This window comes from Panulirus ornatus, chromosome 10, assembly GCF_036320965.1.
Source record: "Panulirus ornatus isolate Po-2019 chromosome 10, ASM3632096v1, whole genome shotgun sequence".
NCBI lineage: Eukaryota > Metazoa > Arthropoda > Malacostraca > Decapoda > Palinuridae > Panulirus > Panulirus ornatus.
Genome location: NC_092233.1, coordinates 17,493,043 through 17,512,850, shown reverse-complemented (window position 1 = coordinate 17,512,850; position 19,808 = coordinate 17,493,043). Strand labels below are relative to the sequence as shown.

At 43.2% G+C, this 19,808-nt stretch overlaps 1 protein-coding gene across 1 annotated transcript in view; it reads left to right on the top strand.

Moving 5' to 3' along the window:
• The first annotated feature begins 18,769 nt into the window (after positions 1-18,769).
• Positions 18,770-19,808, top strand: part of Vap33 (VAMP-associated protein 33kDa) — a 47,294-nt gene continuing 46,255 nt past the window's right edge. Inside the window, exon 1 of the mRNA XM_071665578.1 lies at positions 18,770-18,935. Within this exon, the coding sequence (XP_071521679.1) occupies positions 18,878-18,935 (58 nt within the window). The 5' untranslated portion in view covers positions 18,770-18,877. The remainder of the gene's footprint in view (positions 18,936-19,808) is intronic.

Below are 19,808 nucleotides of genomic sequence, written 5' to 3'. Positions count from 1 at the left end.
TTACTCCCAAAACATTCCCAGACCACTTTTCCCCTTCATCCTTGAGCTTCGTTTCACTCAGAGCCAAAACACCCAGGTTCTTTTCCTCAAACATACTACTGTCTCTCCTTTTATCTCATCTTGGTTACATCCACACACATTTAGACACCCCAGTCTGAGCCTTCAAGGAGGATGAGCACTCCCCGCGTGACTCCTGTTTCTCCTTTTAGAAAGTTAGAATACAAGGAGGAGAGGGTTTCTAGCCCCCTCGATTCCGTCCCCTTTAGTCGCCTTCTACGACACGCGGGTAATGCGTGGGAAGTGTTATTTCTCCCCTATCCCCAGGGATAATATATATATATATATATATATATATATATATATATATATATATATATATATATATATATATATATATATATATTTTTTTTTTTTTTTTTTTTTTTTTTCCTTGCTCGCCCTCATCCATTCTCGGCCCCTCCTCGCCCCACAGGAAACAGCATCGCCGGCCCCTACGTCAGTCAGGTTGTGTCAGGAAACAGACGAAGAAAGGCCACCTCCGCTCACACTCATTCACCCGCTGTCGTGTAATGCATGTACATATACAGTGTAATGTATGTACAGTGTCCATAAATAAACTTGGTCCGCCTCCCCATACATTTCCACGTGGAATATCACATTTCCATTGTATTACTTTGTCATCTCTCCTTTGGCCTTAGCTACCATCTACCTACGTGTGGGCATAAACTTGGCAAGGTTCCTAAACTGCTCTATTGGTCAACCAAATATTAACTATTTTTTTTTATGTCCCACGAAGTAAAAATAGGTGGACCTTGATATCGTACGTTCTACGCTGAAACCGAATCTGGTGTTAGAAGAATTTTTCTCTCAGGCGTGACTTTTAAGTGAGAGAGAGAGCCATTCAATTTTACAATAAGTGTGCATTACTCATTCATAGATAAAGCTGCTATTACACTTACAAGACTTACTTCTAGAATGTAGAAGTGTAGGATTTTCGGCTATATTTGGCCTCAGGAACATCCCTCCTTTAGCGTCCAGCAGTAACCTGCTAAGACTGAGGAGCTCCACTCTCCTTGATACCGCTTTCCCATGTCCAAAATGTCCTTGGTGAAATCTTTCCCCGTGCTCATCACTCACTGCCCAAAGATATTCCGGGGGAAAAAAGTCTAGGTGTGAGTCCAAAAAGTGGATTTTTGGATTTCATACAACACCCCAGAGCTATATACGAAGTCTGGAGATTATTTGCAACATCACAGTAGTTTTCTGATCTGTGGTTCCGCATGAAAAAATAATCTTTGTAAACTCTCTTAAATGACAGCTAAGCAGTTATTTTCAACTTCAAATGGTTCTTCATCTCGAAGGAGTTTCCTGATCTGTGGTCCTACAAAATTACTCTCCTTGATACCTGCATCACTGATTCTGGGGAATTGATTCTTCAAATCTGTGACTCCTTTGACGAAGTTCTTCATCAACCCGAGCTGAATGTACGTAGGAGGCAAATAGATTTTTTTTTTTTTCAGGATCAACACGAAGAGGATTTGATGACATTCTACTTTCAGTGGAGTCGGTGATATTCGTTTGAGTCACACTTTCTTTGCATAATGATTTTTCTTGTCTCGGTCGTCCCACTCACAGGGGAAACAACAGAGCTTCGTGTAACCAAGTTGCATTACGAGCGAAAATGTCACACCCTTTAGGTCACCACATATATTCCACTTTTGAAGTCCCCATACTTAGTCTTTTTCCAAAAGGAATTTCATGTTATCATACGATTCCTTCGTGTTAGCTGCGTGAGCCAGAGGAACGGAGGGGAACATACTTCCGTTGTGGAGTAGAACCGCTTTTAAGCTTACCTTTGACGAGACAGTAAACAAGCGCCACTCATGTGTGATATATTCATGGCCAAGTGCCTCCAGTAAGAGAACGAACATCATTGCATAACACCAGACCATCTTCGGGGGAGAAAAATCCTTTGAAAACGACATGGCGATCACGATGAAAACAAACTTTAGTTTCAATCTGGAGAAGATTCCAATCCTTTAACCTGGAACCCAGACGTTCGGCTTGCTTCTTAGACAAATTTAAATCGCGGACGAGATCATTAAGATCTCCTTGACTCAGCAAATGTGGTTCACGTGAAGAACAGTTTGCTTCGAATGTCGGATCCATATTGTCCTCTACTTGGTCTACTTTTCTCATCGCCAGACTAATCATCGCTCAGTGTCATGTTTCTTGGAGGTTCTGGCATAGGGCATTGCTGACTGTGAGGTACTGGCCTCTTTGCAGTTGGTAAATTAAGATATTTAACACTCTGCTTAGAGTTTGATGTTATGCCATTTATATGTGTCAAGCAAAAGTAAACAATCCGAAGCGTGATCTTTGGGTTCTATCCAAACCCTAAGAATGGCAGGAGGCATCCGGCGTGAACCTTGTTGCCCATGTTGTGAGAAGCGTGGCACATGTGTCACAACAAATATAGGCGGGCCCAACTTTTAACCTGGTCACCCACTTTACAACGCAAGTAATGCTCATGGCATTCTTTTTTTTTTTTTTTTACGAGGGTTGAAAGAACGTTTTTACGGTATGCTAGAACGAAAAAAAACCTATGGGTTAGAGAGAAATTCTGAAAACATTTTTGGGATTCAGCGTGCAGTAAAAATTTAGAACGAACATACATTCATTTTCATAGGACAAAATTTTTGTTGACCAGGTTTTCTGTGTCCGTGTTTCAGGTCCGTAGGGTCTTGATCTCCTGGATGAGGCGAGGCACTGATAACGTGTTACAAGAAGTAACCGCTTGATCGTGTGTTCTGAGCGCCTAGAAATCTCACGTGTGCCCACATTTTCTTCCTTCTAGGTTATGATTTATGGGCCTTCTCCTCCTTAGAAAGATAAGAGCCAACCACCTTGAAGCACAGGTGGGAGGAATTCAACACCTAAAAGCGAAATTTGCCAAATGAAATGGCATCCTGGAAGAGTACAGACAGGACAATGTTCTCCTCAAGATAGCCTGAGGCACACTGAGACGGCTTGCTTGTTGTGTTTCCACCGTTAGAAACACTAGTCTCAGCCGCCAGATGTATGATGATATCACCCTGAGAGCTTCATATATTTGTAGCCTTCGAAAATTTTTTTTGGGGGGAACAGTGTTTTTTGCTGATTTTTTTTTTTGTTTTGCTGTTTTTTTGCTATGAGCCCACTGACTTATATTCCTCTTCTTGTGTCTCCCCTGATGATATGATTATTACACGAAAGTGCACTTGGGAACTTATCGTGTTTCATTTTCCCCGTGGACTTATAGGAATACACTTGATCACGCGCAAAATTGCGATCCTTTCCAATATATATATATATATATATATATATATATATATATATATATATATATATATATATATATATATATATATATTATCCCTGGGGATAGGGGAGAAAGAATACTTCCCACGTATTCCCTGCGTGTCGTAGAAGGCGACTAAAAGTGGAGGGAGCAGGGGGCTGGAAATCCTCCCCTCTTGTTTTTTTTTTTGATTTTCCAAAAGAAGGAACAGAGAAGGGGGCCAGGTGAGGATATTCCCTCAGAGGCTCAGTCCTCTGTTCTTAACGCTACCTTGCTAACGCGGGAAATGGCGAATAGTTTGAAAGAAAGAAAGAATATATATATGCTGCAGGATACTCAGAGTTGAAATGACCAAGGGACGGCCAGGAATGTAACTAAATCACTCACCAAGTGCCAGAGGAAATGGTAGACCAGTCTTGCTTGTGGTCTGGGGTTCCCACTCTCCCTGACAATCATGTCCCATGACGTCACCTCACTGTCCCCTGTTCTCTGACTTCCCTTGACCTCCTCTGTGTCACACTTGGTTCCCGCTATACCAACCAGCGAGTGGTATTACCCTCCCGTGTGGACATATACAGCCACCTATTGGAGTGAGATATATATATATATATATATATATATATATATATATATATATATATATATATATATATATATATATATATATATATATATATATATATATATATATATTATCCCTGGGGATAGGTGGAGAAAGAATACTTCCCACGTATTCCCTGCATGTCGTAGAAGGCGACTAAAAGGGAAGGGAGCGGGGGGCTGGAAATCCTCCCCTCTTGGTTTTTTTTTTAATTTTCCAAAAGAAGGAACAGAGAAGGGGGCCAAGTGAGGATATTCCCTCAAAGGCTCAGTCCTCTGTTCTTAACGCTACCTCGCTAATGCGGGAAATGGCGAATATGTATGAAAAAGAAGAAAAGAAATATATATATATATATATATATATATATATATATATATATATATATATATATATATATATATATATATATATATATATATATGTGTGTGTGTGTGTGTTATCCCTGGGGATAGGGTAGAAAGAATACTGCCCACGTATTCCCCGCGTTTCCTAAAAGGCGACTAAAATGGGCGGGAGCGGGTGGCTGGAAATCCTCCCTACCTGTATTATTTTCCAGAAGAAGGAACGGAGTAAGGAGCCAAGTGAGGAATTCATCATTTAAAACTCCGTCATGTGTTTTTGACGCTACCTTGCTCATGCGGGAGATCGGGGGAAGAAAGCGAGCATGTATGGGGGAAAACACACACACACACACACACACACACACACACACACACACACAATGCTTTATGACCGGTGGACGTGGCCAGCTTCCTGGGTGCTGCAGGAGCCACATCCGGATATAGTCTACAGACAGTACTGGCCACAGATCTTGAGCGCACTGCTGAGGGTCTGTGGTCTGTGGCACTGCTATTATTATTGTTGTTGTCTGTGGTCACTGCAGTGCTCACAGCGTCGCCAACGGCTGACTGTCAAAGTGCCGTCAGTGCTACCAGCGCCGTTCAGGTGCCTGGTACATGGTACCATGTGTGATCACTCCCTCACTCGCTCTCCCTCACTCTCTCACTCACTCTCACTCACCGTGACGCCCTGACCTGTGGTGGGGTCATGCATCCTGGAGACACACACATACGCACACGCTGACACATGTACACAACACGTTCCCCCCGCCCGAGAGCACGTGGCATGTACGTCACCCTCACACTTGCTTACTTACAAGCCACTTACACTTATAACCACGACACACACTTATAATCACGACACACTTACACTTATAACCACGACACATTTATTGAGCAAGACAATACGACCTTTGATTACGACGATACGACCCTTAATTACGACTGTACGACCTTTGAGTTCGACAGCACGACCCTTAATTACGACTGTACGACCTTTCAGTACGACAGCACGACCCTTAACTACGACAGTACGACATATGAGTACGACAACACGACCCTTGACTACGACAGTACGACCTTTGATTACGACGATACGACCCTTAACTACGACAGTACGACATATGAGTACGACAGCACGACCCTTAACTACGACAGTACGACATATGAGTACGACAACACGACCCTTGACTACGACAGTGCGACCTTTGATTACGACGATACGACCCTTGACTACGACAGTACGACCTTTGAGCACGACAGCACGACCCTTAACTACGATAGTACGACCTTTCGGCACGATAGCACGACCCTTAACTACGACTGTACAACCTTTGAGCACGACGATACAACCCTCTACTACGTCAGTACGACCTTTGAGCGCGACGATGCGACCCTTGACTACGAGAGTACGACCTTTGAGCACGACGGTACGACCCTTGACTACGTCAGTACGACCTTTGATTACGACGATACGACCCTTGACTACGACTGTACGACCTTTGAGCACGACAGCACGACCCTTGACTACGACAGTACGACCTTTGATTACGACGACACGACCCTTGACTACGACAGTACGACCTTTGATTACGACAATAGGACCCTTTACTACGACAGTACGACCTTTGAGCGCGACGGTACGACCCTTGGGCACGACGCTGGCGTGACTCGCAAACACCCAAGGGTCGTACCGTCGTGCCCCGGAGACATCCCCGTCGTACGCGACCGTCGTGTTTAACGGCGGGTCGTTCCCTTGCCGTCGTGCGCGGAGGAGTCGTCTCGCCAGCCCCCCCCCTCCCCCCCCTTGTGCTGCCCCGCTCAAGTGGGTTAAATGAACGGAGATGCTACAGTTCAGGAGGGGGAGGCTCCCCCCCCCCAGCTCCCCCAGGGTCGTGGGGGGCCTCCCGGTGGGTGCCCCCCCCCCTCCCCGGATCACTGGGGGTGGGGTGACGGGAAGACAACGACGACACACACACACACACACACACACACACACACACACACACGTACTGCTCAAACGGCTCAAGGTCACGCGCGGGGACGTCCGTTCGCCCCCGCGCGCGCGTGCGCGTCTCATCCGTTATTTCCGCCTCCACCTTCGTCGCCGCCGCCGCCGCTGACGACGGTGTGATAAGCGTAGGTAGGCGTGTGTGGGAGGGGGGGGGTTGGTCAGCTGACGCAGGCTTGTGGAAGCGGCCCCGACCCGGCGCGTCCTACGTCGACGAGTCCCCGGATGTATGGCGCGTCGGGACCAGTTATGATACACTGAGAACGACCCATTTTACGGGGACGCTGTGGGAAGGTGCTCCAACGCAGGAGCAGGGTAAGGTGTGCTCCCTTGTGGGTCGGAAAGTCTCGAGATTGCTGTCATACTTTTTGTTCATAGACAGAGTATCGTCAACACACACACACACACACACACACACACACACACACACATATATATATATATATATATATATATATATATATATATATATATATATATATATATATATATATATATTTTTTTTTTTTTTTTTTTTTTTTGCTTTGTCGCTGTCTCCCTCGTTTGCGAGGTAGCGCAAGGAAACAGACGAAAGAAATGGCCCAACCCACCCCCATACACATGTATATACATACGTCCACACACGCAAATATACATACCTACACAGCTTTCCATGGTTTACCCCAGACGCTTCACATGCCTTGATTCAATCCACTGACAGCACGTCAACCCCGGTATACCACATCGCTCCAATTCACTCTATTCCTTGCCCTCCTTTCACCCTCCTGCATGTTCAGGCCCCGATCACACAAAATCTTTTTCACTCCATCTTTCCACCTCCAATTTGGTCTCCCTCTTCTCCTCGTTCCCTCCACCTCCGACACATATATCCTCTTGGTCAATCTTTCCTCACTCATTCTCTCCATGTGACCAAACCATTTCAAAACACCCTCCTCTGCTCTCTCAACCACGCTCTTTTTATTTCCACACATCTCTCTTACCCTTACGTTACTTACTCGATCAAACCACCTCACACCACACATTGTCCTCAAACATCTCATTTCCAGCACATCCATCCTCCTGCGCACAACTCTATCGATAGTCCACGCCTCGCAACCATACAACATTGTTGGAACCACTATTCCTTCAAACATACCCATTTTTGCTTTCCGAGATAATGTTCTCGACTTCCACACATTCTTCAAGGCTCCCAGAATTTTCGCCCCCTCCCCCACCCTATGATCCACTTCCGCTTCCATGGTCCCATCCGCTGCCAGATCCACTCCCAGATATCTAAAACACTTCACTTCCTCCAGTTTTTCTCCATTCAAACTCACCTCCCAATTGACTTGACCCTCAACCCTACTGTACCTAATAACCTTGCTCTTATTCACATTTACTCTGTCCAGTTGAAGACAGAAAACAGAATCTAGAATGTACGTAAAAGAACAATTATAAGAAAAGAGATTAGGATGTAGGATGAAGTGGAAACCTCGTTGCTCGAAGATGGCCAGGTTTTGGCCAGTAGGAAGATGGCCAGGTGGTGGTCAGTAGGAAGATGGCCAGGTGGTGGTCAGTAGGAAGGTGGCTAGGTGGTGGTCAGTAGGAAGATGGCCAGGTGGTGGTCAGTAGGAAGACGGCAAGGTGGTGGTCAGTAGGAAGATGGCCAGGTGGTGGTCAGTAGGAAGATGGCTAGGTGGTGGTCAGTAGGAAGGACAGATGGTGGTCAGTAGGAAGATGGCCAGGTGGTGGTCAGTAGGAAGGTGGCTCGGCAGATGGAGGTCAACAGGCCACAGTCGGCCAAGGACCACATAGTTATCATGCGATACACTGGCATCCCCCAGACCACCCTGGGGTCCGAGCCATGGCGTCAGGCCACATCAGCAGCCACACCTCGGGAGCAGAAGCCGAAGGTACTGCCTCTCAGGTGGGAGGGGGAAAGGAATCCAACACCTCAAACGTTAGATGAGTTGCAGTTGTTTGGGTATCTGTCTAGTGAGAATAATGAATTGGACTCTACTGAGGAGGCATTCACAACTCGAACCTCCCCCGAGAGAGGGGAGCAGTGCTCCATACCTCTCTATAATTGGATTAATTGCTCAGAAGAGAAGATTCCTGGGCATGTGAACGACGCCGCTAGACTGAGCCATCCGGGTTACGTGGGGGTGACCAAGCCAGACGGACGTCAGGTGATACCAAGTGGGTCTGTTCTGATGTATGGGCAAGATTAAGGAATCGATTGATTTTTGAAAACGAATATATATATATATATATATATATATATATATATATATATATATATATATATATATATATATATATATTATTCCATAGTTTCTCGCATTAGCGCCAGGAACAGACGAAGAAATCGGCTCATTCGCTCACTTCATTTCTCCACTCGTCATGTGTAGTGCACCGAAACCACAGCTCCCTACCACCGATAGGCCCCACAGACACCAGCTTTTGCCGTGTCTAACTCCAAACTGCCACCAGCGCCGTGGCATCAGCAAACAATAACTGAGACACCTCCCAAGCACTCTCCACACCTGCCAGAATGCAGACCCACCCATCTCTCCCAAAACCTTCGCTTTCACTTCCCTCACCACCCCATCCATAAACAGATTGAACAGCCATGGTGACTCCCACACCCTTGCCGGAGAGCCACCTTCGCCTGGAACCACGTACCTTCCTCTCTACCTACTCGCGCACACGCCTTGCCATCTTCATAAAAAGACTCGTAACTGCTTCTGATGACTTTCTTCCCACTCCGTATATTCGTAAGACTTTCCACAAAGCATCTCTGTCAACCGTGTCATACGCTTTCTCCAAATCCACAATTGCCACGTACAATACCCTCTGTTGCTCAAATATATCTCCCACACAAATCCCTCTGTTGCTCAAATATATCTCGCACACACACATAAAGGGGACAGTATAACCAGCAATTGATTAAACATCTGTTTTGTTCAGTTACGACAGTTTGGGATTGTACTTCCTCCATTGTAACGCAAACTTTAAAACAAACTCATCCTTGGCTTACGAACTTAGTTATGTAAATGGAATCATTAAAAAAAGATATTGCTACGAAAGGTATCAGTAAACGTAAAAACGTAATCCAATATAATGCTCGAAGACATTAATCCCTGCAGATACCTCACGTAAAAACCAAACAGTGAGTGACTATTGACTATAAATACGGTGATAAAAATCTTTATATCGCTTTTACTTTTTATACGATTTAACAGAACTGACGAGACGGCGGTACTGGTAGATCCGAGTGAGACACTGCACAAGTGGGTTTCCTGAGTCTGGGGGAGAATGAAAGGAGGAAGTTGACAATCAACGTGAATATAAAGGTAAACAAGCTTAGTTGTTGTTGTGATAAACGAGCTGTTTGGGTAGTGGGTTTGAATGGAGAAAACTTGAAGTTCTTTAGATGCTTAGGACTAAGGGGACATGGCATCAGATGGAAACATGGGAGCTGAAATGAGTCTTTGGGAAGGTGAGTGGGCAAAAATCCTGAGAGAATTAAGAATTGTGTAGTACGAAAAGCTACTGTCTGGGAAGGCAAAGATGGGCATGCTTAAAGGTACGGTAGTCCGGGTGTTGCAATGTCGATGAAAATGTATGGAAGATGAGGAACGTTCTGAAAATTAAATCTTTTAGGACGATGTGTAGTGTGAGAAGCGGTGGTCGATTGAGAGATGAGAGGTGTGATGATAAGAGTATGTTTGAGAGAACTAAGAAGGGTGTGCTGTAAGGGTATGGAAATATGGAGAGCATGAGTGAGGAGCGATTGACGAAGAGAATATATGTCAGAAGTGAAGGAGACAAGGAGAAGGGGAACCCGAATTGGAGATGGAAGGATGGAGAGAAAAAGATTTTGAGTGTTGGGGGCCAGAACATGCAGGAAGGTATAAGGCGTACGTCGGTTAGAGTGAATTGGATTGATGTGGTATACAGGGGGTGATGTGCTGTCAGTGGACTGAACCATGGAATATGAAGCGGTCAGTCAGGTATGGAAAGACCTGCTTTCGGAGCATTATCATGACATCAAGTGAGTGGATTTGAGCGAATGGGGCCGTCTTCGTCTGGTCGTGACGCTACATTATTAACACTGGGAAACGGAGTATGGGAAGTAATCAAAAATATTTATTTATCAAGACCATATTTTATGAAAGAGTTCTGGTATTAAGCTGGACCTTTCTAAAGGATCCTGCACCCAAAGGATGCGTTACTTCTACTAGTAGCAGGGTAATGTAGACTCCTTTGGAGTGCTAAGTTCTCTGACGATTCTGTACTTCCAGTGATACAGCCTCGCCGAAAGTGAGATTATTTGAGGTGTAAATTCCATCAAGTGGATTCTGGTGACACATTCTCACACTACATTACACTCCAAGCTCACACAACATACATTAAACTGATTCATCCACTCCCCCACCCCTTCACACACAGTACTAGTAGCAACAGACCTCAACGAGCATTTGACTCTATCTCACAGACACATACAAAAGCCAATGATAAAAAGTGATTGGTCAGAATCTGATCCTCTCGCCAATCACATGGCTCCATCTCCAAAAATCGTAAACTCTAGAATGGAATTCCCCAAGCAGCAGTTCTTTCTCCAGCTCACTCCAGTCTTTTTCTTCCACCACCTCCCCTTACCTCAAGCAAACCTTAGTTTAAAGTGTCCTTTCGTCTACAGACGAACCCAAAAATTTTAAGTCGTAGAAGGGATACTTTTCATCGTCGGTATCAACAACACACAAACACCAGCAGAACTGCATAAGTCACCATACTAGGAAATAGTAAAGCCAGTCAAAGATAGGCTGTCTTTAAGATTCGAAGTGATTTAGCCAAACTGATAATGTGATCAGAGACCATATAGCAAGTGGGTATTAATGTAGACAAATGCAAGTTAATGCTTCAAATGTTAATTAATAAATTTCAAGACGCTTGATAGATCATTACTAGAAGTAAACGAAATAAGAGTCTTTGGGGATGATTATCAGTAATGGCCTAAAATAAGTAAAATAAGGCCCATCTGCATATAATGAAGCCAACAGGATGGTAGATTTCATAGCTAAGGCATCCACATCATAACATGAAGGATGCATTGGACATACTTTAGTATAATACCCTCGGCAGACTTCATCATTTGGGATAAAAGCTGTTCAGTTCTCCTCACCAAACATGATCACAGACGAAAACCTAAAACGAATTCCGAGGAGAGCGGTAAACCTAACTCATACAGAATGAAGCCTCATGAAGAAAGAGTCGGAGCTCAGCAATTATTTATCTCGGGAAAACGCAGGTTAAGGTCTCATAATTGTTTTTGAAAATAGAATAATTTCGATATCAGATGAGAATTTCTTTGCATAAAAGATTCAGTGACCAGAAATAAGTTGTTGAAAGAAAGAAAATATCAGCAATGTAAGCATTTTTTTTTTTTCAACTGTATAGTTGGAATAAAGCACCAATGGATTTAGTTAATACAAATCTATCACTTCCTTCAAAGCAAGGCTAAATAGATATCATTTATCAGTAAATTGTCCTGCTTCAAGAATGATGTAGCTTTTATTTCTTTTCTGTTTCAAGGTCTAGCTTCAGTGAAGCCCACTGTATACAGAGCAGGAATCTTTACCTTTTCACATAAACCAATAGAAACGTATGGCAGTACACGTTCCCCAGACAACACTTGATTTCTTTACTGCTTTTTTTTTCTCGTCCTTCTCATCATTAGGTCCTCCTTACGTCGACTCAAGCCTTCATTAGGTCCTCATTTCCTTAGGTCGTCCCTTAATTAGGTCATCTCTCCGTATTCTTCTTTCATTAGATCCTTCCTCCATGAGGTCTTTTTCTTTCATTAGATCCTTCCTCCATGAGGTCTTCTTCTTTCATTAGATCCTTCCTCCATGAAATCTTCCTTTTCCTAGGTCCTTCCTTCATCAGGTGTTCCCTTTCGTAGGTCCTTCCTCCATCAGGTCTTCCCTTTCCTAGGTCCTCCCTCCATCGTGCTTTCCCCATCATCGAACCTTTCCTTCATTACATTCTCCCTCCATAAGGCTCGCATTCCATTTAATCCTCCCTTCTACTGGCCAGTTCTCCCTCCATCGGGTCCTTATTTTATCATGTTTTCCTTCTTTATCAGCCACTCCTTCCAGTGGGCCCTTCTCTTCATTTAGTTCTCCCTTTTATTAAGGTCCTCTTTTCATCGAGCGTTGCTTTGGTAGGTCCTTCCTTTGGTACTACAATACGTTTATATATTTGTACTTTGGACGAAGATATCTATAAAATTCATTTTCTTATTTATATAGTAAGCTTTTGAAAGCGATATTTGAAAACAGGGAAATTAGAGAATAAGTTTGCTGTACGCTTAGGGAATCGTCAAAGCGCAGGCCGTGTATTTTGAGGAGGCGAATATATATATATATATATATATATATATATATATATATATATATATATATATATATATATATATATATGTATACTAAGTAGGAAAATTTAGATGCTAGGATGGTCATGGCAGAGGTAACATTAGATGAGCCGTGATAATTCTCATGTGGTTAGGCGTAGGACAAGCACAAGGTAGACATAGGTGACACAGAGAAGAAATATGCTTAAGGAACTAGCAGACCAAGCGGTAGGTAAGCCTAGCCTATATATTGTTCGGGAATCTTCCTTCATTCTGGCACATGGTAGACAGAGGTGACACAGACAAGAACTACGCGTAAGGAACTTGCAGACCAAACGGTAGGTAATCCTAGCCTATATATTGTTCGGGAATCTTTCTTCATTCAGGCAGATAGACACGATTTTGTAGTGGGAACAAAAATTGGAGGCTCTGTTGCCCAGAGGGTAACCTGGAGGACGTCGCAGGTAGGGTCCAAGGTCGTGAAGATTTTAACAATCCTACTGGGAATCCTTCTTATGTGATCATAAAGGAAGCAGACGAACTGATTTAATGAAAAATTGCATTTTTAAGTCGGGTGTTCCTTGACCCGAGGCAACAACATTTTAGACTTGGTATTATCCACAGATAAAGCTTTTATTAGCTCCTGTAAGGTAGTAAAATGTTAGGTAACAGAGCGTATCATCAGATTTGATGACCCACTGAAAATTTCCATTGATTCTAAATTTAAGATAACATAATGATGCCTATTTTTAATTCCCTAATTTGGTAGAATGTTAGAATAACAGTATCGTTAATCGGATGACTGTCAGATGAAAACACATTTGAACAAAAATGGAGTAATGTTTAAAGTAGAATGATTTTCCGTAAGAAACGAGTGTTTCCAGGAAGAAGGGGAGTGGTGAGAAAGATATGCCATATTGGTTAAGATAATAAGGACTAATTTGAACGTTCTGTTGACAAGAAAATTCAATTAAGTTTCAAGAAGTGGCTATGCACAGGATCATGTTACATGTACAAGATTTCAGAGACTGCAGGATGTTAATTAGAACCAGTAAGAAATATTGAGGGAAACTTTTTTCCATGTAGCAAAGAACCCGAAGTATTCTTTGAATGAAAAGAGAAACACTTTAGCTTCTTTATCTAACGAAAGTGAAAGCAAAACAAACAGCACTGCAAAAAAAAAGGGAGGGAGGGGGGGAGGCTTCCATATCAAATAGGTGTTTCGCTTCAATGCTCTCGAATGAAAATTCTTCAGTATACCACAAGGACTAAATGTATTTATAGTCACTGATGATGAACGTTGGACAGACAGTACACTCAGAGCCGTGAAAGCGCTTTTATATCTAGAAAAAAGTAAATCCAAATTTGCTAACTGATCCTAGCGTCATATGGCACAGAAGACTGCAATAAGTCGACCAGTTGCATTTCCGATCACAGAAACATTCGAGAAATCGCTACATTAAGGAATGTGGTAAGTGACAGGGAGATTGTGGCTGAAACACCGATTTTCATGAGGAAGCAGAAGATTTGCTACCAGTTACCGTCATATTAGATTTGATTTGATTTCAGATAGAAAAGAGCCACTGATTTTTACAAAATCGTCAACTTTTTTGGGGGTGTAATACACTATAAACCGGATGTCAACATGGGTTCCAAAATACACGATCGTAATTAATGAATTGAATGAAATTTATTAGTCATATACAAAATAACTGCGATCTCAAAATACCCTCAGATGTTGTGTACTCAAGACATTTTGTCTGAACCATCATGTTTCTCGTGACCTGTCTGTCATACCTGAGTATTCCACCACGTCCACCTCCATCCTTCCATTCCATCTTGGTTATGCTTACATCTGTGTCCTCTCACCTGACTGCTTTGTTTCTTTACGTTTTGCTCCTCTGAAGAGAGAGAACGAGTCAATAAAACTTACTATATTCCACTCAACACGAACTCATCCGTAAACTCCTTCCGTCATCTTTCATCCACACTCTCTCATCTTACAGTACCGTCATTGTTATCTTCATCGTTTCAATCTTCCTCTTTCAAAGAACTTTATCTTATTTTTTGGTTGATCAGCGACTTGGCCTTTAGCATCAGAGTCCTATATCCCCATGTCCGTTGTTCAGTCTTATTTTAATATGATGTTCATTATCATTTCTGTTCCCCCCCCCCCCCCCCCCCTTCTTTCACCGTTAGTGCTATCACGAAATTCAGTTATTTTTTCTGTTCTGTATGAACCCAGACGACCTGTGTGCTACTATACTGCTCGTCTCCAACGAACAGTTTGAGTGCCAGGGAAAAGAACACCTTTCATCCTGTACTGACATCGCTGATTCAGTGAGCCTTTCCAGTTTGGAAATATGAAGTGTTCTCTCCAAGAGTCGCGACCATGTCAGCCTCCTAGACTTGATTTACAACAGCCTGGGAAAGCTCTGTACAAGACCTCGGTGGCACCTACCTTGGTAGACTTCACTAAGTTACGACTTGGTCGACCATCGATCGTGGACTACGGGGTGGGTGTCATGTCGTGACTTGCGGACTTCCTGACTGGGTGAAACGAATTCGTCCTCATTCGGGGGCCCCCGCCTCCACCTTTTTTACCCCTCGCTTGTGATGTCCCAAAGGGCACGAAGATATAGCGGCCCTGAGGGGACAACAAACCACCGCTGGAAACATGTAGGGCGACTCCACCTTTATCATCACAATCAATAACAACTCTCCTGACTTACAGTGCCTATCAACAACGTCGCCATCAGGTTGCACGAAGACCGTGACGATGCGCATCAACCTGCCCTTGACATCCCACTAGAATAGCGCCCTCCGGGTAGTCAGCGACTTCAGACTTCTTGGTGTCACGATTGATGACAGTTTGAATTGGAAGAGTCATGTCACCCCTATAATCATATCTTCCTTATACCGTCTTTTCCTCCTCAGCTTACTTAGGGCACTAGGCGTCCCATCATCTGAGCACAGGAATGTATCTTCTCTCATTCTACCTAAGCTCGCTTACGCCTCCCCAGCCTGGTCCTTCGCAGCGGCACAGATGGACCAGCTGGAAAGAATGCAGAAAAGAGCGTGCAGGATCATCCCGGCCCATCTCACACCGCCTGCCAAGAGGCTCTCATCTTGTTGAACCTGTCTAGCCTCTCCGACCAACGCCGGCAGTTTGGTAATAAACTGCTGATACTCTCTCACCCCACAACCATGACGGAGACCTCTTTCCTCAGACTACCCACCTTCCACCGACCGCCGCCCTTCACCGCAATCGACTTGTACCCATCCGAACTTCAGAAACAGTCCATGAACAAATGGATAGCTAAGCATGTAAACAGCTTAGTTATCTGTTAGCTCTGTGGTATATCAGCTACCGTATTACTGATATTGTGTGGTGTGTCAGCTGTTATCTTACTACTATTATTCATCACATAAATGTTCAGCTTATTTTCACAGTACATAATGTATAAATATTCATGTTTACTATGTGAAACTTGTATATCTGCTACTCTGGCTATGTAGACTTACGTACGTGTCAAGAGCTTTGTATTTTCAGCCGAATGGCTGCCTAGATTTATTGACGTTATTATTATTATCATTATTATTATTATTTCATATCCGTTGTTCCTTTTGTCCCGGGAATGCACTTCCCCGTACATGTTTTCTCTTATGGCTTTTAAACTTCTCAGTGTAAAGCATACACTCAACTGTTAATAAGAGTTACTGTTTATGATTCATCACGAGCCCGCTTGTGATTGGGCCTGCATGGGTTCGAACCCTGGGTGAGGCAATGTCGGCCCACATCCGACCTACATGTCCAGTCTTCCCTCGGGATTGGTCGATGCATAGGTATCTGGCTTAGGCTAATGTGTGTGTGTGTGTGTGTGTGTGTGTAATACACGAAAGCGCTCAGGATTCTCGTGTTTCCTTTTCCTAGCGATGTTTTTGCGCTTACAAGGTCAAGGAACGATCAGCCGTCGTAGTTCTAGAGCCTGTTCCACCTGCTGAAGGAGAAGCCGGTGTGACCCTGCTTGTTTGTTTTGATTCCATGTCTGTCCTGGACGGGCTTGCCTCTGGAACAGGGGGAAATATAGACCTGATCCTTCAATTACGGAGACCGACGTCAACACTTCAGGCAGCGGATCGGCCAGCGGCCTTCCAATGGATACCTAGGAATGTAGGTAGTAGCTACGCTGGGGAACAATATTACAGACGTCCTCTTATTACGTCGAACTCTTGGCCCAGCTTAGGGCCCCATGCTCCACAGCAAACAGATAGAGAAGCTCAGAGGGTAAGTCATCCATCCCTCCTGCCGCCGCGCCCACTTAAAAAGATACCATCCCCAGACACTACGACTTCTCGTATGTCTATGGGGGAGAGGGTCAAGGAAGATTGTGATGGCAGCGCGAGTCACAGTTGGATACGACTACGCTTGGGATATTGGTATCCCCTCCCCCTCCACCTCTCCCAGCGGTTGGTCCTGTGTACATTATGCCAGAGACCCGAGAGTTATTTAACCTCTACTACTACCTCCAGCGGTGTTCACTCAACACCCGTGACGCCTGCTGCACCACCCACTCTACTAACCCCAGTTGGAGGACCTTATCTAACTCCCCACATTAGCCCCGGATTTTACACGTGATATTGATGACGTTCTAGAGGAATTTCCTTTTTCCGTGAAGCTTTAGATAGCCCCTTTATATATATATATATATATATATATATATATATATATATATATATATATATATATATATATATATATGTGTGTGTGTGTGTGTGTGTGTAAAGCTATGTTTGTTCTATTTAACCATTGTATATTTACTGTATTAACTAGTTCTGACCCTTACTACCCCCATGATAATGTTCTACAGGGGTACAGGTGACATAACTAGGATCCCATGCCTTACTCTTTTTTTTTTTTTTTTTTACAGAATAAAGAGTTGAAACTGAATTGTAAGGAAATGAATCAACACAAGTGTAAAACTCTCTTCTTGTCACACACAAATAATAATCACAGACAGCTTAAGTAAGTCATTCTCACATGTACCAAGCTGAGTTCCCTTATCAATAATGTCACCCCTGTTGAAAGGGAAAACTTTTTGTTTCTAGAGTCTCTTCTAGCTCTTTTTTCTAGAGTTTTCTTCCGATAAAACTTGTCCGTCCATTTACTGTTTTCCTCTATATTTTTAGTATGTTCTCATCAGTTTAAGTGATAATAACTGGCCTTTATAGTCGCGATTTTGTGGTTTATATAGAAACAAAGGACAGCGGCAGATCATGATGAGAAACAGCAATAAACGCGCAAGAAAACCATGGAAAGTAATACTTGTGTTGGGAGAAGCGAATAAATGGAATAAGCTTGATAATGGGACAGTGATTGCTGATAGTATACAAAAACTGTTTTAAAAAGTTGTATGATAATAGAGAAAGTCCACGAGATGGACCCACAAGCGTTTGAACTCCCTGTATACAAATGATGACAAATATATAATTGTAAACTTCATTAGAAATGTTCACACTAAAGCCTTTCTTAACTCTCCCTTCTGTTTTCGTAAGAAACCCCTCTAGTCTTCACAAAACGGATCATCTTTTTAGATAATTCTCGTGAAGTCAGAGGAGTAAGTGGGCAATGCTGTCAGCAGTTTTGCAATCGTTTGCGATTAAATTCCTCGGTTTTCTTTCCGGGAAACACACCTTTATCATTAGACTATTTCGTCAAATATATATATCATGATTTACACATCATATGACACAAGAACTAGATATTTGCTCTGACTATGTGGCGAGAGGTTCTTTATGCAAGTAATGTAGGTGCTGGTGGTAAGAAGCCTAGGATGTTTGGTATGTATGAACCCAAGTTATTTTAGGAACCCAAGGAACCACCATGCCTCTTGGAAGAAGACACTTAAACCCTGCACGACATGAGAAACAGTGTGCTTAAATGTCAGTTTGTATCGTACATATGAAAGTGTTAATGATAAAGAAAGTGTGGATTTTCTAGTAAATTGTAGCATATGATGGTGGTGTTTTGCCTGGCGACGCTTCTCATACCCGGAGTGATTTGGATTATGACGTCACACTTCAATGTTTGGCGCAAGCGCTCTGTGGTTATCGGTTAGCCATCCCAGTGTGCGGGTCTGCCCTTGAATTCTTATAAATACTGTACTTTCCACTGTGATTAACATTGAAAATGGCGAAAGCGGAACAGGTATTGATCTTAGAACCGTCCCAGGAACTCAAATTTAAAGGTAAGTCTCTTCAACGTGGCTAAAATAACCGTAATCATGTAACGTTATGGGAGCCATCTTAGGGAAGGGGAATGTTTATCTTCCGAATAAACCCAAGAAACAAGTGTAGTAGTATCGAGGTATGATCACGGGCTATCCATGTATTGGCCGATTCTGGTAATATCGCAGGAATCATGTTGGTAGGACTAGGTGGAGGAAAGAGGTGTGCCTACTTCCTTTGCGCCACCCCGGCCTCAATCAGCTGACGACAATTTGAACTGGTATTGCAATATTAGAAGGGGGGTCTCCTTGCAACAAGTCTTGGACATCAGTTGGTCACATATTTAATATTTTCTTGTAGATGATGGGAAAGGGTCAAGTTTAGTCGATGGTCGTAACTTAGGGAGTGGTTGTGACAGGTGTTTATTTTATCCTTATATTTTTCCATTGCAGTTTGAAATGTTGCAGCGATGACTGTCATGTTGAAGAATAGTATCATTATCTTTTATGATAGATACCCTGTTCTTGGGTAGATGGATAGGCTACTTAGATTCTATCAATTATTGAGAATATTCTCTTCTGTCATTTTAAGAACACTTACAAGGTAGTGGTTATGCTTCTGACAAGTCTGCTCTAGTATTTGTGCCTATAGTGGTTATTTCTTTATGCCATGTTATTACTGGATCCATTAGAACTCTTTTCCGTGTAAGAGTTTTATTGAAGTAGGCTTGGAAGATAACTGCCAGGAATAGCTATATACTGCTATCAGCTTTTGAGTACTGACTGATTGTGGTGTGCAGTTAGCATAGTCTTTAGCAAATACAGTAACACTTTCGGAGCATTATATTGTATTGAATGATGTTAGATGAAATGATAGGGTTACTTAGAGATATT